The 24,903-nt window shown below is 39.7% G+C and overlaps 1 protein-coding gene across 3 annotated transcripts in view; it reads left to right on the top strand.

Moving 5' to 3' along the window:
- Positions 1–912: 912 nt before the first annotated feature.
- The window catches only part of TRRAP (transformation/transcription domain associated protein), a 75,094-nt gene continuing 51,103 nt past the window's right edge, over positions 913–24,903 (top strand). For 2 of the 3 annotated variants that reach the window (XM_054271234.1, XM_054271235.1), the window contains exons 1-29: positions 913–985; positions 1,519–1,669; positions 2,033–2,082; positions 3,021–3,131; positions 3,683–3,787; positions 4,314–4,397; positions 5,138–5,194; positions 5,790–5,915; positions 6,239–6,316; positions 6,547–6,635; positions 7,494–7,590; positions 7,955–8,093; positions 8,590–8,668; positions 9,593–9,827; positions 10,578–10,905; positions 11,018–11,115; positions 11,781–11,975; positions 12,498–12,689; positions 14,095–14,260; positions 15,481–15,737; positions 16,376–16,576; positions 18,396–18,574; positions 19,578–19,777; positions 20,991–21,208; positions 21,329–21,526; positions 21,953–22,213; positions 23,174–23,335; positions 23,642–23,738; positions 24,188–24,309. In XM_054271234.1, the coding sequence (XP_054127209.1) occupies positions 1,570–1,669; positions 2,033–2,082; positions 3,021–3,131; positions 3,683–3,787; positions 4,314–4,397; positions 5,138–5,194; positions 5,790–5,915; positions 6,239–6,316; positions 6,547–6,635; positions 7,494–7,590; positions 7,955–8,093; positions 8,590–8,668; positions 9,593–9,827; positions 10,578–10,905; positions 11,018–11,115; positions 11,781–11,975; positions 12,498–12,689; positions 14,095–14,260; positions 15,481–15,737; positions 16,376–16,576; positions 18,396–18,574; positions 19,578–19,777; positions 20,991–21,208; positions 21,329–21,526; positions 21,953–22,213; positions 23,174–23,335; positions 23,642–23,738; positions 24,188–24,309 (4,224 nt within the window). In that variant the 5' untranslated portion in view covers positions 913–985; positions 1,519–1,569. The remainder of the gene's footprint in view (positions 986–1,518; positions 1,670–2,032; positions 2,083–3,020; positions 3,132–3,682; positions 3,788–4,313; positions 4,398–5,137; positions 5,195–5,789; positions 5,916–6,238; positions 6,317–6,546; positions 6,636–7,493; positions 7,591–7,954; positions 8,094–8,589; positions 8,669–9,592; positions 9,828–10,577; positions 10,906–11,017; positions 11,116–11,780; positions 11,976–12,497; positions 12,690–14,094; positions 14,261–15,480; positions 15,738–16,375; positions 16,577–18,395; positions 18,575–19,577; positions 19,778–20,990; positions 21,209–21,328; positions 21,527–21,952; positions 22,214–23,173; positions 23,336–23,641; positions 23,739–24,187; positions 24,310–24,903) is intronic. The other variant, XM_054271236.1, reaches the window with a different exon arrangement.

Here is a 24,903-nt window from a genome sequence, read left to right on the forward strand (position 1 = left end):
AAATGAAGTATTCCTGCGGTGGTGCGGGGATGGCTCTGCCGGGGGCGCTTCGGCTGCTGTTACCGGTCCCGCAGCGCTCCGAACGGCCTGTAACGGGCACGCTGCTGGAGAGAGGCGACAGCAAAAGCGCCGGAATGTGGTTTTCCGGTGTTGTTTTTTTGTCGTTTTATTTTGTTTTTTCCTGTTTTGTTTTGTACCTTTTGGTTTTAATTCGTTCACTTGCAAGCTTTTTATTTTCTTAAACTCAACATTGGAAGCCCTTTCTCGCTCGGGGCCGCCGTTCTGTTTCTGCTGGCGGATCAGTTTCTCTGCGCGCTTCGCTTCCTGCGGTGCCGCGCTCCCCGGGGGCACCGGCGGGGCGGGGTGGGCCGTGCCCTGGCCGGAGGCACCGCCGCGGCGGCCTCTGCCCCGGTACCCCCTGGCCCGCTGTTAGCGGCGGTCAGCGGAGCCGCCGGGGCCGCGGGGACGGGCGGGGCTGGCCTCAGGAGCCCAGCCGGGGCGGGTCAAGGCGGGGCCGTGCGAGGCTCGCGGGGCCGGCGAAGGGAGCGGGCGGCGCCGCGCCCGCCTCCGCCCGGGGAGAGGCGCGGGAGGCGGCACCGGGAGGAGGCGGCCGGAACTGAGCTCGGGCGCTTCCGTCGCGCCCATGCGCTGCCGGCGGCCTCCGGGAGCAACAAAGGAGGGAGCCGGGGGGCCGCGGCCGGGCGCACCCGGGGAGCCGCGGGGTGAGGAGCGGAGCGGCGGTGCCCCGGTGGGCCCGGGCCTGGGCGCGGTGGAGCGGGGCGGGGGAGGCGGGAGCGGCGCGCTGCGGGCAGGAGGGGCCCCGCCGGAGGCCTGGGGCCGAGCGCGGCACCGGGAGGGCTGAGGGACGGGGAAGCGCCGCTGCGGCCGCTCACGGTGCCCGTGTTCGTAGGGCGGAGATGGGCTCGGCGTGACGGCGCCCTGGCAGCGGGGAGCGACCCGGGCGAGCAGCGCTGCGGCGGGGAAGGTGAGGGCGCAGGGTCCCGGGCTGGCTCGGCCGGACCTGGCCGGAGCGAAACTGACGGGGGTCCCCCAGGGGAGGAGGGAGATCGCCGGTCTCTGAAGCCAGACGTGATTTTACGTTTCTTTAGGAGCGAGACGGGCAGCTTGTGGCGGCAGGACAGCTGCAGGCGCCCCTGGCAGCGAGTCCCGCAGGGTGTGTCCGAGGGGAGCTGCAGGTTTGGGGCAGAGGGCAGGTGGTGACAGGTGAGCGGTGTCAGGAGCATCCCTGAGCCTGGAGCCTGCTGCTGGGACAGGAAACCGCGCAAAACACGGGAATGGTTCTGTGAAGAGCTCAATAATCCCCTTTATCTATTAGTGCACTCCTGTCACAATGACTGCTCTGCATGCTTGGTGTTGTATTTGTAAGTTAAATGTTACAGTTGTTGTTTTTGGAAAAGGTGGTCCTCTTCAATATGTTAGAAGAATGGATGTAGGCAGTGGGATAGCTGCTGCTTACAAACCGTGTAAACTGACAAATACTTCTGTATTCTTTTGTAGGTGTGCTGATCTTGATTTTATGTACTGAAAGCTGATCTTTACTCCTCCAAGATGGCATTTGTTTCAGCACAAGGGCCTACGGTGGTGGACCAAACCACTTTGATGAAAAAATACCTTCAGTTTGTGGCTGCTCTTACAGATGTCAATACACGTAAGAGACTTTTTTTTCTTGTAAATTGCAGCTGTTCATTAGTTAGTTTCACAAGTGTTGCAGACTTGTTTGGACAGTTGACGAAAGAGACAATGAAATCTGTCAAATTCACTTTGTAATTTGTTTGAGTTTTGATTTTTGAAGAAGCAAAATGATGAGAAACACTTATGTGAGCCAAAGTGAGTGAAATGTGTGTGTGTGTGCAGTTGTGTGGTGGTTGTTTGAGAGAACTGTGTGTATTATAATTGGGCAGTGATGGCAAAACTGATAAGATCTGATTGCTTCTTTGATCAATGAGTTTGTTGATTTCTTTCATGACCTAGTTTTACACTCACATTTTTCTGCTTGAATTTCCATTTTCAGCTGATGAAACCAAATTGAAAATGATGCAAGAAGTCAGTGAGAATTTTGAGGTAAATGAAAAGATAACCCCAAGCAACAAAACTCCCCTAACTTTCTGCAATGGCAGCCTTTCTTGTGCTTAATGTATATTAATTGAATTTCTGATGTTATGCAGTTAAAATATTAATAGTAGTATCCTGAGACTAATGATTTATATGGTTACAAGTCATTGATTCTAGGTTTGTATTTAGGAATTAACCAGGTTGTTGAAGAATTACATTTGGACTTAGTGAGCTTTCATTGCTAAATCTTTATTCATTAAGCATTTAAATAAAAGTGAAGTAAGATATTTTTCTTCTATTTTTGAGTGCTATGAAATGCCTGTATTTAAAGCTTTCTTTTATTTAGTTCAAATGAGTATTGTGTTCTTGTGAAACAGAGGCCCTTCTGATTCCTCTGAGTATTCCATGGTGTGGAAGTGAGAGAGGAGTTGTCAGATGCAGAATCTGACATCAGGAGTGGAGATGTCTCCAGTGACATCTTTTGCATGGTGATGGACCATCTTTTTAGATGAGCAGCAGAGAAAATGTGAAACACAAGTTAACCCAGCCTTGTGTTAGCAGAAATTCTACTTTAGTTGAATACTTAGTTGTTATGTGCCTGTTCTGAAGTTATAGCAAACTAAAATCATTCTTGTGGAGTTTTTTTATCTGCTTAAGCTATTTCTGAAACAATTTATCTGACTAAAATAATAGTTTTGACTGCTTAGTCTGGTGACCTGTTAGAATCTGAAGATTTAGTTGATTCTCTTTGCTCTTCCCTTCAGTAGGGAAGGAATTGTATTTGTTTTGCTAATGTTCTCTTGGAACTCACGTGGTTCTTCAGTGTCAGCAGATACTTAGTCACTGAATCTATTCAAGATTCACTGAAAATGTTAATAGTGGCTTTGAATGTAACTGAATGTAATCTGTGTGATGTCTATAACTCTGCATTTTTTGTTCTTAATTAGAATGTGACATCATCCCCTCAATATTCTACATTCCTGGAACACATCATCCCTCGGTTTCTCACCTTTCTACAGGATGGGGAAGTTCAGTTTCTGCAGGAGAAGCCAGCACAGGTAAGCTGTGTGGAGCATTTCCTGCCTTTTTGCTGTCCTTGATTAACCTAATGAAATGATTTAAGACTTGCTAAAATTAGAGCTGTCATTTGGAGTGGAACTGAAAAAGTCCTGTTTCTAAATGAGTTACTTATAAACTTTGCTAATCTGTGCTGCTGTGGAAAAGGAGGAAAACTAGGTGCAACAGAATAAGCTTTCTTACTCAAATATTGCACATTGTTGCAAGTTACTGACTTTACTGAAGGTTAGGAATGAAAGGCAAAAGTTGAATCTTTGTCATTAAATTCTTAAAATTGCATTCCTTAAAAAAAGTCTGATTTTCCAAGTGTAAATTAGTTAAATTTGCTTCATTCACATAGGTGGGTAGTAGGAAGAGTGATGTCTTTGTTCAAGCCTATGTCTACATGAAATAAAATGGCTTTTTTTTCTATTTCAACATGCAGAATTATTAAGCTGAAAAAGATGCTGTAACTAATTGTTGGGTTTTTTGGGCTTTTCAAAAATTTCCGTCATATCATTATTTTTCCTTTTTTTTTTCTCTTTTTCTACAGCAACTCCGGAAGCTTGTGCTTGAAATAATTCACAGAATACCAACAAATGAACATCTTCGTCTTCATACCAAAAATATCCTGTCTGTGATGTTCAGATTTCTGGAGGTACTTTTCTGAAATATTTTCCTCTGCTTTCTTCATCTTCAGAGTTTGCTGGGGTGGGATTTTCAATAGCTGTGCTGCAGGAATGGAAACACATTCTATTTAAGCTTCACCCATGCCCTCTCTTACCACCTACAGGTTTTTTGCCTGTTCTCTTCTGCCCTTTAGAAACTTGGATTTTACAAAAGCAGGGAGTTGTTCTTATGCTGGGTGGGATTTTCTGGCAAATAGCTGATTCTTGGGAGTTTGTTTTCTGTCTAGGAATTCACAGCACTCTCATGGGAGCAGACCTGATGGTACAGAGTGGTTGAAATGTCTGGGTTTTACTCCCCCAGGGGTAGATTTAATTTCAGCCAAACTCTGGGACTGCAGGGTATCCAAGGAAAGCTATTTTGCTCACACAAACCATATTAATGGGGCACTTCACACTGTTGAGAAGAGTGTAATTTTACAGGATTTTGAAGTACCCACTGAGTACTTGGAGAATTCAGCAGTGAGATCACTAAAAAGTTTCTTTTTTGTTTTCCAGACTGAGAATGAGGAAAATGTACTGATTTGCTTAAGAATAATTATTGAATTGCACAAACAGTTCCGACCAGCAATCACTCAAGAAGTAAGTCATAACTCTTGTTACATGGTATAAAACTTGCTGCCATGCTCTTCAGAATTGCTGTTTTGTTCACCTGGGTTGACTGGTTTGTTTTGCTGTTGTCCTTTTATGTTGTCTGACCTGTTGTGGTAACCATATGTTTAATTTTTTCCCCTTTTTTAAATCTTAAACTGATTTTTAAAAGAGGTTTGCATAATGCTAGCACTTGGGGAAAAAACCAAACTGTTAAAGCTTAGCTGTACTTGGTTTAAATGTTTATGGGCAATATGAGCAGTCTAAGGAATACAATTCCCACACAAAGGAAGAGAATTGATGCCCTTTTAGTTTGTAAAGGAAAATCCTGAAAAAGGAATTTACTCTGGTTGACTTCCCCCTGCCTCCCCTCTTTTCTGTGACTCATCAAGGGGAATTTGGAAGTTTGCATTGTTATTATCTTGCTTTTTGCCTTGATTTTCTCTTGGAAAGACTTAGTTTTTTCATAGTAATTGTACCTAACAACACTGTATTGGAACTATGTAAAGTTGATAGGTAGATCAGATTCTTTCCAAGTGAAATTTGAATGAATACTAACAAAGCAGAAGGAGGTAGGAGAACACTTTCAGATTTTTTTCAATTATCATGAAAAATGTGCTGTACTGAGTGGAGTTTTATATATTTGTACTGTTAATACAGAGATTCTAAAATTGTGGTTTTAAAATTCATTTAAAAACTTTCTTTACGGCAACTGACTTCTTCCTTCCTAGATTCATCATTTTTTGGACTTTGTGAAACAGATTTACAAGGAACTTCCAAAAGTAGTGGTAAGCTTTTTATTTCTTACATCACCCTTGCTGTAGTCAGAAAAATAGTTTTTATTTCTTAATTTTATCTCTAATAGATACATAATTATTTTGCATCTAGTGATACAAAGTAAATATAGTATTAGTGAATCCATTTATCAAAACTATGTCTAAAAATGGAGACATTTAGATTTTGCTTTGGAAAACCTTGTGTTTCTGGCTCGCTGTTAGTGGTAGGAGAAGATGGAGATGAGCTGGAGTTCTGCAGCAGGGTGAGTTTGGCTGAAGTTGTCTCCAGGTACCCAAATGTGTCTGTTTTTGAGGGAAGGGTGAGGCCATGGAGGGAGGCTCCAGTCTGATCCTCCCTCCCTGATACAGAGTAACTCTTGGGATGTTTTCCTTTAGCTCCTCCTTGGCTGGGGGACGTTTTCTGCTCTGTCTGGAGGGGAGGTTGCAGGGTGTGTGCCTGGCCTGGGGAAGATGCTGCAGTGCAAACATCATTGCACAGAGGAGAAAACTGCTCCAGGGGAGAATTACTGGGGGAGTTCTGAGGAGATGGATGGCCTTTCCACTGTCACTGGCATTGTGGTATTTTTCTTCTGCTCTTTGCTTGTAGAATCGGTACTTTGAGAACCCTCAGGTGATTCCAGAGAACACTGTTCCCACTCCTGAGATGGTTGGCATGATTACAACCATTGTGGTGAAGGTGAACCCAGAGCGAGAGGACAGTGAAACGAGGACAGTGAGTGTTCTGACTGCTCTTAGCTGGGGGCTCTGTAGCACAGACCACAGATCATAATGCCAGGCAAAAATAGCAGACTTTATTTTGGCTTGTTTTTCTTATCAAAACTTTTCTATAGAAGCTGATTGAAACTTTCCAGATATTTTCTATGCAGCTGTAATGACAGGATTTTTATTTAATGTAATAACCAATGCCTTGTGTTTGAAAAATGTTATTGTTAAATATAGTGCTACTAAAATGAGCAGTTTCTGTAAAAATGTGGTTTACATACTGTTTTGAATTAATAATTAGACTGTTTATAAAGCATGTATTCTTTCTTTCAGCATTCAATAATTCCCAGAGGATCTTTATCACTGAAGGTCTTGGCTGAGCTACCTATTATTGTTGTTCTCATGTATCAGGTTAGTACACTTCAGTATTTTGTATGTAAATACTTCATTACTGAACAGCTCATGAAACTTCTGTTGGCTATCATATTAGCAAAAATGAATGTGATATACTTTTGAAATTAAAATATCATCTAAAAATAAAGCTGGTGAGATGTCTTAATTTTTTTTTCTGATTAGCTCTCCAGTAATTTGCTGCAAGTGTGACTTGTGAATTTCTCTAATAATACTTTCTTTTTTTTAAGCTCTACAAACTGAACATTCATAATGTAGTAGCTGAATTTGTGCCCTTGATTATGAACACTATTATAATACAAGTTTCTGCTCAAGCAAGGTAAGAGCATTTAACAGTATTTTGATGATATTTGAGATAAACTACTTAAATCTATCATTCAATATTGCTCAAAATATTTTTGTCTTCTATCTTGTGATTTTTTATTCTGGTCTTATGCTTTTAATCTCAAAAGTAGCAATGATTATTTGACTAAAAATTACCAAGGTTCTGTAGGTGAAGTTATTGGCATTGTATGTCGTTGGTAAAGTCCACAGTTGTGCAGTAGGTGCCAGTTTATTATTTGATAGCAAGTTTTTTTTAAGATAGAGTTTCTGATGAAAATCCACATTGTCACAGACAGTGATTAAGACTCTGGGAGTGTGGACATTTGCCATTGTTTAATCTTTTTCCATGCCATCAATGATGGATCTGTGCTCTTCAAGGTGTAGCTTACATGAGGCCTTGTGATGTGTCAGGGATAGGCACTGCTTTTCCTGCCTCAGAGAGGGATGCTTCTAAAGAGCAGCAAGGGGTTCTGGTCAGGGCAGTGGGAGCAAGATCTCTGCCTTTCCCTGTCTGCCTGGATGACCTGGTTAAGTGGTTGGAGCTTGAGAGAGACAGACAAGTCTATGGGAGGGAATATTGCCTGGAGAAAAATTGGCCCCAGTTAGGGGAGCTGAGCCAATGTGTGCTGCTTTGTATTGGCTTGGCTTTCTGTAGGAAGGTGCTGCTGGGAATCTGAATGGCAGAGGGCTTGCTGAAAATGGGCTCTTCCAGAGAGATTGTATTCTCTTTGAAGCAAGATTGAAGCAAGAACTTCATTACAAGATTATGTAATTTGAAGCTTCACTGAATTTTCTGAGTGGAGGTACTAAAGGGGAGGAAGAAAATTGTAACCACTGTTCTGTTTAATTTCAGACAACATAAACTTTATAACAAGGAGTTGTATGCTGATTTCATCGCTGCTCAGATTAAAACATTGTCTTTCTTGGCTTACATTATCAGAATTTACCAGGTAGGATGAATTTTTAATACTTTGGTACTTAATGCATCAGGTTTCTAGTTGCTTTATGGCAGGCAAGTGACCTGCATGTCTGCAATGCATGAGGGGTTGGAGATGGGAGCATTTCTGTAGAATATCTGGAGGTGGAGCTGTACTTGGTTATCCTTTCAAAAGTATCCTCATATGAATACAAAGTTAAAATATGCCATCCCTCCTCCCTGGGCATTTATGGAATGACTACTGTGTTTTAGTTTTAGGATGAGATTTTGCAAGAGAAACTAGTGAATTTTAATGGAGTGCTATTTTGCAAATGTAACACCAACCTTAAGAATAGAACGTTGTAGTAGTTGTACTCATGTTACTCTTTTTATTGTAGGAATTAGTGGCTAAATATTCTCAGCAAATGGTAAAAGGAATGTTGCAGCTGCTCTCCAATTGTCCAGCTGAAACAGCACACCTCAGGAAGGAGCTCCTGATTGCTGCTAAGCACATCCTGACAACAGACCTGAGGAGCCGTATGTAGCACTTTTTACAAGTGTACCTGTAAACTGGAAAGATTTCTGCTATTTCTGTCAATTCTAGATGCAGATTACTTATTTATATTGGACTATCACAAGATACCAGACCAAATGGAATTGTTGTGTGCAGGGTTGCCCAATTTGTCATTTACAGTAACTCATTAGTTATATACAAAAAGTTTTTCAAAGTTGTAAATAACCTGAGCACTTTTTTCTCTTTGCAAATATAATTGTCTTTGACTGGGTACTGCAGTGTTACCCAAGGGACAAGTGTCAATGGAGTAGACAGTCACAAGAGATTGTTTGAAAACTTCCTTGTAAATGCTACTGCCTTTTAGAAGCTTCAGGAATTAATTTGTGGATAAAATCACTTTCTAACTTCAGGTTTAAATACCGAAGTTAAGTGATCTCATGCTTAACTATCTTATTTTGATTATTTCCTTTGCCAATTGTTGTGTATGGCTTTTTCATATTTCTGTTTTTTAAATTGTAGAGTTTATTCCATGCATGGACAAGCTGTTTGATGAATCTATACTGATTGGCTCTGGGTACACTGCCCGGGAGACGCTGAGGTATGAGAAAGTTCAGAGTAATGATCTGAGTGCCTGCCAGGGCTGCTTGAAAATCATTAATATTTACAGCAGCTTCTGTATAGGGTCCTAAATCTTTGCTTCAAATGACTAATTTTACTAGATTGCTTTATTGGCAGAGCTTCTGCTGCTGTAATGGTGGCTTTTGTTTAACACTGATGGCAGAGCATAGTAATGTGAGTGTAGGACAAAATAAGAAAAATGGGTGAATGAAGATGATTTCAGTTTTTTGAATTGTGGAGGACAACAAAAACATGGAAACCAACTCAGTATCTGCCCAATATTTCATGAAACACTCTAAATCTTATGTCTGGTGTAAAATCTGAATGAGATTTAAACTGTTTTGTCAATGAATGCTTTAAAACTAACTTCTTTGCAATTGAAAAAGTAAATGGAGAGAATACCATTCTGTGTCTTCAACAGTCTAAATTTTAGGTGAGCTTGCTGACCAAATTAGTATCTGAACTAGGAGAATGATTTCTTTTTATTTAGTTATCAAATGTACCTTACTGACAACATGTGTTAGATTTAGAAATATTTTCTCTGCTAGAATAATTTATGATTATGAAACAGATTACCAGCACTGCTCAAAATATGGCTAACATGCATGTTAACTGCATGTAGATGAAAATATGTAGTAGAATGTTCTGCAGTGAAGGAAGAAAGATCAGAGAGGCAATACCAGAGTTGTGGGATAGATTGATGCATCATGGGTTAAATTGCACAGCTTAAAATTTCCTCCTGTAACCAAAAAGGCCTTGTGAGCTCTGGGTTTGCATATGGAAATAGAAAACTTACATTGAGAAATTTGGAACTACCTCCAGGCAGTGATTATTTGTTTAGTCAAATTGACACCATTTTTAGTTGTGTTCAATATGTTTTCCTCATTCCTTGTTTTGGCTGTAGACCCCTTGCATACAGCACCCTGGCAGACCTGGTCCATCACGTCCGGCAGCATTTGCCTCTCAATGACCTCTCCCTGGCTGTCCAGCTGTTTGCCAAGAACATTGATGATGAATCCTTGCCAAGCAGCATCCAGACCATGTCTTGCAAGCTCCTGCTAAATTTGGTAGACTGTATCCGGTCTAAAAGTGAACAGGAAAATGGAAATGGTAGAGACATCCTTATGAGAATGCTGGAGGTATTGATCTGTTTACAGCATTTGATAATTGCTTGGATATCCTGTTTTGTAGTATGTTGTCAATCACATTTTACTTTCTCCTTTCTTCAGAAATGAGAATATGTAGGAACAGCCTGTGTATTGTATTTCACTTCAGTTCTTCAGCTCTTTAAAATGCTCTGCAGCTGGGATAATATCTCAAGTGTAGTGGAGATGCTTTGTCAACTCAGCTTCATTCAGTGACTAGTTTCAAAGCAGGAAATTGAATGCCTGTTTTGAGTAGCTTGTTTTTTTAAAAAAGAAATTTGTTCTAAATTTTAGTTATAATTTTTTTGTTGTGTAGGAGTATGCTAGAATTGTATTTTTTAATGCCTTCTGGTTATGGGTGTGCTTTTTGGTGTGGTTTGTTTTTTAAAGCCCTGAAAGAGGATCTTCACATAGGTTCTTGGCATGGCACAATACAATCTGTACAATTATGACAACCTAATGATCCTTTTTAAGGGTCTTTATATGGAGTTTTTTTTTTTTGTATTTTTGAAAATCAAGGATGCACTAATTGTTCTAAGAGGGCAAACTAGTTTATTGATACATTTAAAAACATTTGCTGTCATTTGAATGACTTCAAAAATACCTGAAAGTTTTATTGATCTCAGTATGCTGATTTGAAATACTAGTGCTCTTAATTTAAGATGATTTTTGAAGAAATAACTTATTTCTTTTTCTTTCCTCCCCCTCTCTGCTGTTTGATCTGCCTCTCCTCCTCTGCCTTAGGTGTTTGTTCTGAAGTTCCACACCATAGCCCGCTACCAGCTCTCTGTCATTTTTAAGAAGTGCAAGCCCCAGTCCGAGCTCGGGGCGGCTGAAGCCGCCTTACCTGGAGTGCCCACAGCAGCAAATGCAGCTCCTGTTCCTGTCCCATCTCCTGCCCCAGCCACTCCTGTGGCCCCTGCACCTGTAGCTGTGTTTGAAAAGCAAGGGGAGAAAGAAAAAGAAGACAAGCAGACATTTCAGGTCACGGATTGCCGGAGCTTGGTGAAAACTTTGGTCTGTGGGGTCAAGACGATCACGTGGGGCATCACCTCGTGCAAAGCTCCTGGTGGTAAAACTGCATATTTAATTGCATTTATCTCTTATAATTCTGCAGAAAAAAGCCTCTCTAGAATGAAAGCAAATAGTATTTTTAATGCTGAACTATCTTACTCTTCTTTCAGAAGCACAATTCATTCCTAATAAGCAGTTGCAACCTAAGGAGACTCAGATCTATATAAAACTGGTAAAATATGCAATGCAAGCGTTGGATATTTATCAGGTATGTAACCTGCCCACATAGCACTTCTATTTGTGCAGTTACTGTATTTAGATCTTTTAATAAGGATTTATTTGTCAGCTAAAACACACATTATACATATAGTATTTTTTCACTAAGTCTTTAATTGGGACCACAACTGTTGAGAAATGCTCAATATGAAGAATTAATTTCAAAAGTGAATTTCAACGTACTTACTATTTGCAAGCTACAGATTATTTTCTCAACAGCCATTTTTGTCTGTTCATGCAGGCAGGTCAGACTGGAAGTAATAGTCTTTCACGTAGTGAATTAAGTCTTTCCTTGAAAGAGCTAGTTTAGCTAACAGTTGAAGCATTCACATGTCTGTGTTTGTCTTCTGTAGTTACACAAAATACTAATGAAATGTAAATGTGTTTGATTGGGTATTAAGTAATTTACAAATACATTGATATCTCCTGCTGTTGTTTTTCTCCATTTCTAACTTTCTAGTTTTAAAATCTGTTCTGAAAACACTCAATTTTAGTATTTTTGTCATGGCTGGCTCTTGTGCCCAATTTTTACTTGTGTGGGGCTTGCATGTAAAACCCATAAAATCTCAGTTACTTTCAAAAGCTGTTTTAAGAATGATGGAGAATAAGCCACTCAAATTCTGTAACCAGTGTATGTGGTCTTCTCAATTGCTGTAGGTGCAGATAGCAGGAAATGGACAGACGTATGTTCGAGTAGCAAACTGTCAGACAGTCAGGATGAAAGAGGAAAAGGAAGTTCTGGAGCATTTTGCTGGTGTGTTCACCATGATGAACCCTTTAACTTTTAAAGAAATCTTTCAAACTACTGTTCCTTACATGGTGGAGAGGATCTCTAAAAACTATGCTCTTCAGGTATGTTGGTGTTTACTTTTTAAATTGATAATGAACAGCATGTAGGAAAGGGCTTGTGCCTTGAGGTACATATGACTGATGTAGAATTAAAAATAATAATTTTGACCTTAGCACATGAGATTTAAAGCAGTGTATATAAAGAATAGTCTATGAAAATAATTTAAAAATGGATTTTCAAAAAACCTTACCTAAGTGATTCAATACAAACATGAACACATCAGTTTAGAAGATATGAATGGACTTCATTTTTGAAAAGTACTGAACTTTATGGACTTGTTTTGTTCATCTTGTTGTGCTAATGTTCTGCTGTTTTACAGAATGCAAATCCTATAACATCCATTTAAAATTCAACCTGAAACAACATACATTGTTGTTTTCCACTGAGGACAAACAGAATCACTTGGGTATCAGTGGAGATGGGGAAGGAAATTTATTTTAAGGTTTTTTTTAATGGATATTGCATTTATCCTTTTGTTCTTTTTATTACAACAGTAATAAGTTCTTTGTGGTTTCCTTTTATAGATTGTTGCCAATTCTTTCTTGGCAAACCCTACTACCTCTGCTCTCTTTGCAACCATTTTGGTGGAGTATCTTCTGGATCGTCTGCCAGAAATGGGCTCTAATGTGGAACTTTCCAATCTGTATCTCAAGCTGTTCAAGTTAGTCTTTGGCTCAGTTTCACTATTTGCAGCTGAAAATGAACAAATGCTGAAGGTAAAGGTCATTTGTTTTAAAAATAAGTCTGCTTTAAAAACAGCACTCTTAAGAGTTTTGCATAGTAACATTTGGGAGTCATGTAATGTTTGACACACTATTTGTGACACATCTCCATTTTTTTCCAAATTCCAAGTACATTATCTTGTTTATATGAGACAGTTTCTGTGAATATTTTCTTCATATTTGAAACTACGGAATGATGTACTAATTCTGATAAATGGCTGATACATGACTGTGGTCTGTGATTGCCATAAGCCCATGTAACTTCATGGTCAGGAGATGCACAAATTCTTGCATATTTTCTCCCTTTGTTTCTGTATTAACTCAAGAATTTTGCTTGGGTTGAAATCAGTTTTTTGTGTGTTGGTGAATCTTGTTCACTCATGTCATATTCAGTGACATTTACCTCTTGAGTTAGATTTTTCTATGCCCTTGAGAAGCCTGGGCTTGAGGAATGGTATTCTTTCTACTGACAACGTATTATGTATTCCAAGAATCTATTTATGTTGATGAGATCATCTCATTATTCAGTGAATTTAGAAATGCTGAGCTTGTAGCAAGAGTGCACTTCCCTCATAAAAGCAGCAGCTGCCTGTATCTAGAAAAGACATTAAGAATTTAATGGAACACTGATTGTTCTCTCATACTTTCTCTTTGTCTTTTTTCCTTGTACTTTGTACTAAACAAAATTTCTGATACAGGCGACTGTAGAAAAGAGTGGGGATTACCAATTTCCCAGAATCTTTGAAAACTAACAATAATATAAAGCAATATTCATATAATCTTGCTTTAAATCATGCAATTTGTCATCAGAATCAAGGTCATTTGGATTTTATAAGATGTGATGAAGTTTAAAGAGTGTAATTTACTACCTTCACAGTTTCATGCTTCTGTTACTTTTTTTTTGTTTCTGTAGGATGAATGGTAGGAGCCTTGGGCAGACAATTTAATTGAATGATGAAGGCTGTTTGCAGCATTTGCATAGCAATGTAGAAAGCTTTTTAGATGTTAATAATATCCAGACACGTTGCTGTTTGTCTCTAGTCCATGAGATTACTGGTATTCATCAACTATTTTTAATAAATCTTGTAAGGTGTTCATGTCCTCTGCTCTAGAAAGGCCACCAGTTCCATAGCCTCTTTTACTTGAGAGAGTTTGCTTTCAAAATTAAATTTCAGCATTAACAACTAATGGTGAAATTAGATCAGGGGTAAATTAATATTGTTGAGTGTCCTCTCTTCTCATTCTGACACCTCTCATTTCTGCTCCCCATTCCCAGGTACTTGAGAGGAAATATTTTCTTGTTGTGTCAGATTTGCAGAATCTCATGCTAAACTCTTGTACAGTCTGATGATGACAAAATTGGTACTTTATTAATCTTCAAGCTTTATTTTCTTTATAGCCACATTTGCACAAGATTGTGAACAGCTCTATGGAACTTGCACAGACTGCCAAAGAGCCCTATAACTATTTCCTGCTGCTCAGAGCACTGTTCAGATCTATTGGAGGAGGCAGTCATGATCTGTTATACCAAGAATTCTTGCCGCTGTTACCAAACTTACTGCAAGGTAGAACAACCCCTTCTTTCCCTGCCCCAGCTTCTGATTTTTTTATGTGAATAGTAGTAATAAAGTTATGCTATGTAGTTGAAAACCCCTCAAAACTAAAGCCCTACCCCTGACAAGTAGCTTCTGATTTTGAGTTTAGTGATTGATTTAAATACCTTGAATGTGCTTGTTTTCATTTACTATCAGCTGCTTCAGGCTCCATAGTTTTGGCTGCTTCACAATTTCTGCTGCTTGTTTTTCTTCTTTTCATTGTGGAGCTGTTGGGCTTTTCTTGTTTGTTTCTTTTACTTGTTTGGGGCTTTTTGCAATGGGTAACTTTGTTGGCAGAAAGCATTTGGGGGATGAGTGAGTAGGTGAAGCAATGCTGCCAGGCCACCGCTGGTTTTGTGGGGAGAACATGGCAGTGAAGCTCTGGCTGTTCTGCAGTTGAGGGCATGTGTGTGCACCTGCAAGGGCGTGATAAATAGAAATTCAAGTAGTGCCAGACTGCAAAAAGAAATGGAAATAACAATCAGTTTGATTAATTGAGCATTTATGCTTGCAAGAACTGTGTTCCGGAAATACTGAGAGTGAGCAAGGAAATGTGGAGAGCTACTTAAACCTAAGAACAAGCTAATCAGAACTGTTCCAGGACTGTAGTTTGGTTCGGATCTACAGCTTTAGGGATAGTTTTTTGTGTTGTTAGCAAATATATATGTTATCAATAAATCATTATGTAAAACTCATGCCAGTAGATTTATGGAATATGTGAAATCTTTATGGGGAGGAAAGTCACTTGGGGAGTGTGCTTAGTCTGTATGGGGCAATTAATGCACTTGAACTCGCTGAATGTTTCTTTTCAGGATTTGAAATATTTTTTTAAAAAAGTTCTGTGTGGGTTTATTTTTATTGTTACAAGGCTGAGGTTTGAGTCAAATTATCTTTTTTCTATCTGCTGTATTCAAATGCTGCCTTGTTGAGTCTAGTATTAAACTCTAAAATATGTATAGATGCTTTTTCTTTTATATGTGTGTACATAAAAAAGCATTCACTGCTTGACATCCTTAGATGTAAGTTAGAATAATGAATGGTATTAATATTTTGTAAATTCATTATTTACAAAGCCGTAAGCTCTACAGTGTCTAAAAACATCACATTCTCCTGAATTGAGGAAATAGCAATTTTGAACAGCAAACTGTGGACTTTTTCCTGTGAGTGTATAACCTATCCTTAACTTTCAGGACTTAATATGTTGCAAAGTGGCCTTCACAAGCAGCACATGAAAGACTTGTTTGTGGAGCTCTGCCTCACCGTGCCCGTCCGTCTGAGCTCGCTGCTGCCCTATCTGCCAATGCTCATGGACCCCTTGGTGTCAGCCCTTAATGGATCCCAGACCCTGGTCAGCCAGGGCTTAAGAACTCTGGAGTTGTGTGTGGATAACTTGCAGCCAGACTTTCTGTACGACCACATTCAGCCAGTTCGAGCCGAGCTCATGCAGGTAAATGTGTTGTTTCCTCTTAGGCCACAAGAGGTCACTGATTTGCTGAATACCATCAGAAATTTGTGTGAGCCTTTGGTTACAAAAACTTGAAAAATCTGCCTTGAAACCTGTACCAGTCTGATGTGAGTGTAGAAGGATAGTTGGTGTTGTGCTGTTAAGCTGAAAACTTAGAAGTGAATGAATAGTTTCTCCTGTGCACTTTGTTAAATGGTTACATTCTATTTACTTTTTTTGCTTCTATATTTCAAAACCAGCTCTGAGCTTAATTCAGTTCAGCCTTAATTGCCCTGCTTTTTTAATTAACAATGTCGTTCAATATTCATCATAAACCTGAAACTACACTCCAAGATAGAAAAGTTTTTCTAGCTGATGACAGTAATCTAATCTAAAACTGCATTTAGGACAACCTTGTTACAAAGCACTTGGGCTGTTGTGAACTGAGACTGCTGATATTCAACCTTGATAAGAGACTTATGCAGGGTCAGTTTCCCAAATGCAAGAATAAAGTGTTTTCCTTGACCTTTTTTTTTAAGTTACAACATGAAAAATGTTGGAGTAAGATTTTTTTTTTTTTACATGACAACTTGAACAATGTTGAAGTAAACCTGGCCTACCCATGTACCTTAATCCTCCAGGCTTTGTGGAGAACCCTGCGCAATCCTGCTGACAGCATCTCCCACGTGGCTTATCGTGTGCTTGGGAAATTTGGTGGAAGTAACAGGAAGATGTTGAAGGAATCACAGAAACTACAATATGTGGTCACAGAAATCCAAGGACCCAGTATTACAATTGAATTTTCAGACTGTAAAGCATCCATTCAGCTCCCAATGGAAAAGGTAAGGGCTTAAGTTACTTTCAGTGCTGAGAAACTGCCTTTAAAAATATATGTCTGGAAGTTCTTTCTTTATTTCTTCTATAAACTGTGTAAGATTTCACCCCCAAAATAACAGATATAGGCATGCTGTACTGCTCTTACAAAGTGATTGCAGTATGGGCTAAACTGGCCCAAATAAATGTTTTCACAGAATGGGTAAGGTTGGAACTTCTGGTATATTGCTTAGGTTAGGAGCAGGAGTCTTATCCAAAAGTCCCTATTTTCTTTTTGAAATGTATAAAAAAAATTTACTGTAGAAATTCTTCAGTGGTGATTATTCTCGTGACTCCAGTGATTTGGTTTTGTTTGTTGTCTCCAGAAGCACTTTGTGCTGTACTGGCTTTCATCTGGCAGTCACGGTGTATCACAAGTGCTTAGTTCTCACTAACTACAGCAATCTAATATCTGAGAGTGAAGCTGGTTTCTGAGATAATTTGGTCTGTAGAGTTTTAATACTTACCTTTCAATTAGACTTTCATAAGTAGATACCATCTGAATGTAGTAAGCAATTTTCTTCACAGGCAGCTGGCTCTCTGGCTCCATCCAGCCAACAGGCTTAAAAATAGCTTGGAAAAGTGATTCTTAAAATGCAGATTACTGATTTCTCCACTGTACTGAAGCTGATGAATTGACTACATATAAATACTGTAGTTGCTGACATTTACCTGTCCTGCCAGGTTTAATTCAAACTTAATTTTCCAAAGGATTTGAGCATCTAACATTGATGTGAAGCAATCTGCAGCTGCTCAGTGTTGACCAGGAAAGTGTTATCTGCTGAAGACTTTGTATCTATGAAAAGGAAATGTCAAAGTACAAAGAAAAAAATGTGGAATAAATTGAAAACAAGAAATGATTGTTTTCTTTTAGTGCCCTGGTAGACTTTTGTGGTCTGTCCAGAACTTATTTTTCTTTTCATTGAGATGCTGTGATAAAAACTTGGGATGATAAGTTAAGTAAGTGGAAATACCAAGGAAGGAAAATGCCCACTTTGTAGCAGGGGCTTTTTCTGCACAAACTTATTAAGCATGGATGGTTAGATTTAACTTGCAATTGATAATTTCTTTTTTCATGCATTCCAGAACAACTTTTACAATTTTTGCATTTTTTTTTTACTTAATGCCCATCACATTTATCTTCCTGTCTTTTGTGGGAAAAGGATAGAAATTAGGCAGTTGTGCTTTTATGTATCATCTCCATATATATAAGCACAAAATAAAAATTTCTCAAAGAGATGTACTCCCCTTTTTTAATCATCTTCATGTCTTAAAAGATTGATTTGAATTATTCTCAAATGTATTAAATCTTGCAAAGGAAGAGTACTATTTCCATTAAATAAGTGGTGTTCAGAAGTTGCTTACAGGGACGTTTCATCATGCATGGAAAGCTACCATTTATGTATGGGTATAAATGCATTGTATACATACAGTATAAAGGGATTTGACACAGCAATTATTGCTGAAGGGAAGACAAGGAAAATTTCTTTTTGGGAAAGGGGAGGGACACAGTGAAGGTTTATTTCACTCATAGCTTGAAATGCTTTCTGACCATGGAGGTAAATGTGTCTGCCATGAAACTTAGCAAGTACAAAAGCTCAGAAAATACCATGGTGTTTTCAAGCCATGCTCTCAGACCCTCTCTGCATTTCCTAACTCGGGCACATGAGTCTGTGCCTACTTTGAAAGCTACTTTTAATATATATTAATGATTCCATTCCCTTGATTAATGACCTTATGGTGAAAGCCAAGAGTAAGAAGTATGTGGATTCTCTTGTTCCATTGCAGGCCATTGAGACAGCCCTGGACTGTCTGAAGAGCGCCAACACGGAGCCCTATTACCGCAGGCAGGCCTGGGAGGTCATCAAGTGCTTCCTGGTGGCCATGATGAGCCTGGATGATAACAAACATGCACTGTACCAGCTCCTTGCACACCCCAAGTATGACAATTCTTTAAACGTAAATGTGTATGTAAGATTTATGGTGTCTTTGGAGCAATGTAGTTTAGAGACAGTGATTAGTCTTTGCAATTCATGGGGGTTTTGGCTGCTGGTGAAAAGGAATTTTGGTAGCATGTTTTTTAATGCCAGTGACATGTTAATGTTTCATAGTTTAATTTTCTTCCCCTAATTACAATCCCGTGTATAATCTGTTACATATGATCAATGTGATTAATTTTAGTTTCATTTATTTAAATAAATGGAATATTCTGGTGCTTAATTGTGTTTTAGAGAATAATTTAGATTGTGACATTTTGTATGTACATCAAAGCTTTTACTAAAGTGAAAGACAAAATTCAGCTTCATTTAGTGACTAAGCTATGGCATAGTCACACGCAGCCTCTGTTTATCTTGGTGTGGGAGCCTTTTATTAGAGCTTTTCTTAGATATTTTGCAGTTTTAGTCATTGATATTTCACGAGTGTATTGCTTTTAGACAACTTTAACATCTTGGCCCAAGAAGTGTGGGCTGACTTTGACTCTTGCAATGTAGTAAGCTGCAGCTAAAGAGCATAGTAGCTTTCACAGTTTGGGCTTGTTAGACTTGACATAAATATAGCTTTGCAATGAATAAGTTTTGTTGGGCAGTGATTTGATAAAAAATGTTTCAATCATTCAAGATTAAAATCAAATGTCATTTTAAAAAAGGGAAAAATGCCAAAATATTGAAAATGACATTCTGTAATTGAGTTGCAGTGTGATGCCTGTATACCTATTATTGTATATACGTGGCTTCTTCTGAACCACTGGCTTTAAATGTTCCTGATGAAATTGAGCTATCCATCATGCTGGAGACCAGCGGCTGACAAAATTAATTTGTGCTGAGCGGACTGGTCTGGCTCTATCAAAATGAGGGGAAAACAGGAGGTGGAGAAGGAGTTGGATGTGGAGAGCAGAGCAAACTTTGAATGAACTTTGAGCTGGGGGGTGCTGCAGTTCGGGGCTCTGTTGAACACAACCTTGTGTTCCAGCTTCACAGAGAAGTCCATCCCCAGCGTGATCATCTCGCACCGCTACAAGGCCCAGGACACGCCGGCGCGCAAGACCTTCGAGCAGGCCCTGACCGGGGCCTTCATGTCGGCCGTCATCAAGGACCTGCGGCCCAGCGCCCTGCCCTTCGTGGCCAGCCTCATCCGCCACTACACCATGGTGGCCGTGGCTCAGCAGTGTGGTGAGTGAGGGACACAGTGAGGGGACACAGCTCTGGGGGTCCAGGGGAGCACAGCTCAGTGCTGTTACACACAGTGCAGTGAGTGAGGGGCACAGCTCTGGGAGTCCAGGGGAGCTGGGCACAGCTCAGTGCTTGTACACACAGTGCAGTGAGTGAGGGGCACACAGCTCTGGGAGTCCAGGGGAGCTGGGCACAGCTCAGTGCTTGTACACACAGTGCAGTGAGTGAGGGGGACACAGCTCTGGGAGTCCAGGGGAGCTGGGCACAGCTCAGTGCTTGTACACACAGTGCAGTGAGTGAGGGGGACACAGCTCTGGGAGTCCAGGGGAGCTGGGCACAGCTCAGTGCTGTTACATACAGTGCAGTGAGTGAGGGGACACAGCACAGCTCGCTGCTTTTATACACAGTGCAGTGAGTGAGGGGACACAGCACAGCTCGCTGCTTTTACTCACAGTGCAGTGAATGAGGGGACACAGCTCTGGGTGTCCTGGAGAGCTGGGCACAGCTGAGTGCTTTTTCACACTAAAATCACAATATTGCACTTGCTTCTGCGTAACTACACTGGATTTTTGTTTGACGGTAGAATTATGTTTTAGTTCTTTAGAGCAGTGGGAATTATTAAACAAATTTTAGAAAGAGATCAGTCACCTAATAATGCTCTGTAAATGCTACAGCAATGAAATAACTGCAGCATGGAACAGCTTATACAGTTCCAGAGCATTTGTGTAACTTAATACTCACAGTACTATTTGCAGATGGTCTTTAATTAGGTTGTTTCCAGTTGTGGTTTTGAAGGACCTTTAAGGGAACTAAGTAAATGTTGGAGCATTGCAGTGTCTTATATCCAAGGAGAAAACTTTTTGTTTGGGCTGTATGACAAGTAATTTGGTAAAAAGCATATTATGAGCATATCACTCTTCATTATCACATTAATGTAACTGGGATTTTTATGGCTCCTCAGTTTTAATTAATCTTCTTGCAGTGCATAGTCTAGTGCATAGAAGAAGATATCCAAGTAGATGTAATCTTTTTTTCTTCTAAGAGTGATGGATGCCTTACAATCCATTTATATGCAAATAGGCACAGGGCTTACTGGTTTTGCCATCAGCTAGTCTGAGGAGTAGTAAAATCTAATTAAAAGACTATTCATATTGAAATATCCATTGTTTTATCTTTATTTCCCCTCCCCCCCATTCCCTGTTACAAATTCCAGGTCCTTTCTTGCTGCAGTGCTATCAGGTTGGGAGCCAGCCTAGCACAGCCATGTTTCACAGTGAAGAAAATGGGTCCAAAGGCATGGATCCCTTGGTGCTTATTGATGCCATAGCCATCTGCATGGCATATGAGGAGAAGGAGCTCTGCAAAATAGGAGAGGTGGCCCTAGCAGTGATATTTGATGTTGCAAGCATCATCTTGGGTTCAAAGGAAAGGGTAAGATTTTTAAAAGTGCATTGAAATGATTGAGTTTCAGCCAATGCCATTTTGCTTCTAAAATTTTGGAGGCTACCAGTAAGCCGAGAAAAGGAAACTGATCAATTTCTTTGTTTCCAGGCTTGTCAGCTTCCCTTGTTTTCATACATTGTGGAACGTTTGTGTGCTTGCTGCTATGAACAAGCTTGGTATGCTAAACTAGGAGGTGTTGTGTCCATTAAATTTCTTATGGAACGACTGCCCCTGATCTGGGTCCTCCAGAACCAGCAGACTTTCCTGAAGGCACTTCTCTTCGTTATGATGGACCTAACTGGAGAGGTATGTCATGAATGAATTTCATCAAATAGTGTGGGGAAAATTTCTGGCCTTAAATCACACAGATTGAACTCTTAGTAATCTTGATTTCACTGAACTTCAGAATGCATTTTACCTGCAAGAGTTAGTGAATTCTAGTCATTTTAACTCAAACCAAGATCTGAAGTTAGGAACGAGGTCAGATTTTTCCACGTAACTTTGCTGGAGTTTTTGAGCTTACACTTGCTGCTTTCAGAGTAGAAATGTACAGGCCACATGTAGATCACAAAAGAACACAGATTCACTGTCACTTACCAGAGAATCACTAAGCTTAGTTGGAAATCAAAATGACGGGATTCATCAAAATCAAATTCTAAGTTGATGAGTAATGTGTAGATTTGAGATCTTTGTCCTGTACTTAGCTGATAAAAATGATCTCTGATGCCTCAGGTTTCCAACGGAGCAGTTGCTATGGCAAAGACCACATTAGAACAGCTCTTGATTAGATGTGCAACTCCTTTAAAAGATGAAGAAAAAACAGAAGAAATCCTTGCAGCACAGGAAAAGTCTTTCCATCATGTCACACATGACCTTGTTCGAGAAGTGACCTCTCCAAACTCCACTGTGAGAAAGCAAGCCATGCATTCCTTGCAGGTGCTTGCACAGGTCACTGGCAAAAGTGTCACAGTCATCATGGAGCCACATAAAGAGGTAAGCAGAAATATTCACTGAACCAGAGCTTAAAGTTGTTTTCCAGTTTAGATTTGCAGAAATGCTTTCTTGGTATGTTTTTGCATGCTAATGAATTAAGTTCATAGTGCTTTGATGGCATGTGTTTGTCATTTGCTAACTTTTGTTGTTCAAACATACACAATGGCTAAAGCACTACAGAGATTCATACCAGCTTTGCCTGACTCTTAGCCAGTATTTATACTGTCTTCAGGTTGATTTACTTCCTTAAATTATGGGCTGCTCATCCTGCCACCAGTCAGACATAGGCTAGGCCATATAGGCGCTACATTTTGACAATCAGTTTTGTTATCCTCTAAATATGTGGCATCATTGCTATGCCTTTCCCTATCCAGAAAGAGACTATAAAATTGAAAGCTGGTTGAAATACTTTTGGCTGGATACTCCTTAAAACTGATATTGTTTAGTCTTTTGGAAGATAATTGAATGCACATAAGTCTAAAGGGCCATGACAATATTCCAGATTATGCTGAGAAATTCCCTAATTGGTATCTTTGCTGAGGTTGTTTAATGAGGAGTGTGAGAAGTTGGTGTAATGGAAAAAAGTTACACAAACTTTCTTGGTCTTCTGATGTTTTAGGAGCTTAAAATGTTTCTTGTTTCTTGACTGTTTGAAATGCTTCAGTCTATGAATTTCTTTGTTGTTCATGATGTTGTGTGAAGTTATTAAATATCATTGATCTGTTCACAGAGAATATGTATTAATTACAGCTACTACACTGATTTGTGAACTGACTGTGAATCAAAGTAATTCAGAGAATTACTTTTCCTCTAGCTTAATTTCTTTTCAAGACACATCTGGAGCCACAATAGAAAATGGATAGAAACCTAGAGCCATGACTAATGGTGTCTTCTCAGTGGCTGGGTCTGTGGGCTCATTTCAATAGCTGCTAATTCAGTAATCTAAATTCCATCATGTAGGTACTCCAGGACATGGTTCCCCCTAAAAAGCATTTGCTGCGGCACCAACCTGCAAACGCCCAGATTGGCCTGATGGAGGGAAATACATTTTGCACAACCCTGCAGCCCAGATTGTTTACAATGGATCTGAATGTTGTGGAACACAAGGTTTTCTACACAGAGGTACTTTGTTTTTATGTTCTCATCTTTGAATGTAGATGCTTCTTTATGATGACATGAGTACTTTCATTGTTAAAAATACATATTTTTCTTTGTGCATTTTAAACTTTGACTGAAACACAAGAATTTGCCTTTTGAAGCATCAAGTGAAGTCTGCTTTGCCTGCAGCAGTCAATGCAGAAGAGCCTCTGGTTTGAGTTAAGACAAAAACAAAATGCTGATGAAAAGCTGTCTGTAAAGGTGGGGGTGAGATAGTGGTGTTTGAAGTATGAGTAGCAATATTAAAATGATGGTTTATTTTTTTCCTAGTTACTGAATTTGTGTGAGGCTGAGGATGCTGCCCTAATGAAACTACCTTGCTACAAAAGTCTTCCATCACTTGTACCTCTTCGAATTGCAGCCTTAAGTAAGTAAAACCTCCTAAACAAGGTTTGATGCAGTTAAGTGTCCTTGTGAGCAATGGGCAGTCTCCTTCCTGAGATCAGCAGAAAACCTCAGCACTGGAAGACTGATGACTGCTCTCCTGAGGTTACAGTTTAATGGAGAGAATAATGGGAAAGTATTGCTGCCTTCTTAATGACTAGAATTCAGTTTTCTGAAAGGAACCCAAAATATTTTAAGATTAATTACGTTATAAAGCATTAGGAAAACTATGGGATGTTAATAGAATTCTCTTTCTTGTACTATTTTATGATGCCTGTTGATTTTGGCAATGCATACAGTACTTTAGCTGTCTGCAATGTGAGATGACATAAAAAGAAACTATAAAAGAAGCAGTGTAGAATTAAGGTTTATTTTCTCCTCTCCTTTGAAATTGAGTTAACAAAGAGAACAAATTTACTTTGATATTTGCAGATGCTCTAGCTGCCTGCAATTACTTGCCTCAGTCAAGAGAGAAAATCATTGCTGCACTTTTCAAGGCACTGAATTCAACAAATAACGAGCTGCAGGAGGCAGGAGAAGCATGCATGAGAAAGGTGACTGTATTAAAACAACATTCCTTTTGAGGTCATTGTTCTCTCTGCTTTACTTCCTTAGTACAAGACTTCTTGGGAAAGTTCTCTACAGGAAATATTGTTGCTCTTTTCAGTTTTTGTTAGTGATGCTGATAAAAGTTTGTGTCAGATGTGTTTGTTTGGGATTTGAACTTTGTAAGAAAGAATTATCCAGCTTGCAATTAAGAATTGTAAGCTCTTGGATAAGGATAATGGTAAATCTTTCAGTCTTTCTGTGCAATCTTTCCCTCTTTCTGTTGGTCTGGTCTTTGTAGTGAGCCTTCTTTTGTAAATAGCTTCAGTCCTTCTCAGCTGTCTTGCAAACATGCAGGCTTGACTTTATTGTAAAAATTATATGTTTTGTCTGTGTTCCTAAAAGAAGTGGTGGAGATCCCATAGTTGATTTTGGACAGCAGAGTTAGACCTGCATCACAGTGTGATGGTTACCTTAAGGAACAGGGTCTTGTCCTGTTTGAGGTCAGAATTAGTGCCTGACACTGCCCTGTCTGACCTGTGGATGCTACATTATCATCTATAAAGGCTGGAAAAACAGGGAAAGGGTATTTTTCATCATGA

This window comes from Melozone crissalis, unplaced genomic scaffold (assembly GCF_028551555.1).
Source record: "Melozone crissalis strain CALT ecotype California unplaced genomic scaffold, PUWL_Pcris_2 ptg000012l_1, whole genome shotgun sequence".
Taxonomy (NCBI): Eukaryota; Metazoa; Chordata; class Aves; order Passeriformes; family Passerellidae; genus Melozone; species Melozone crissalis.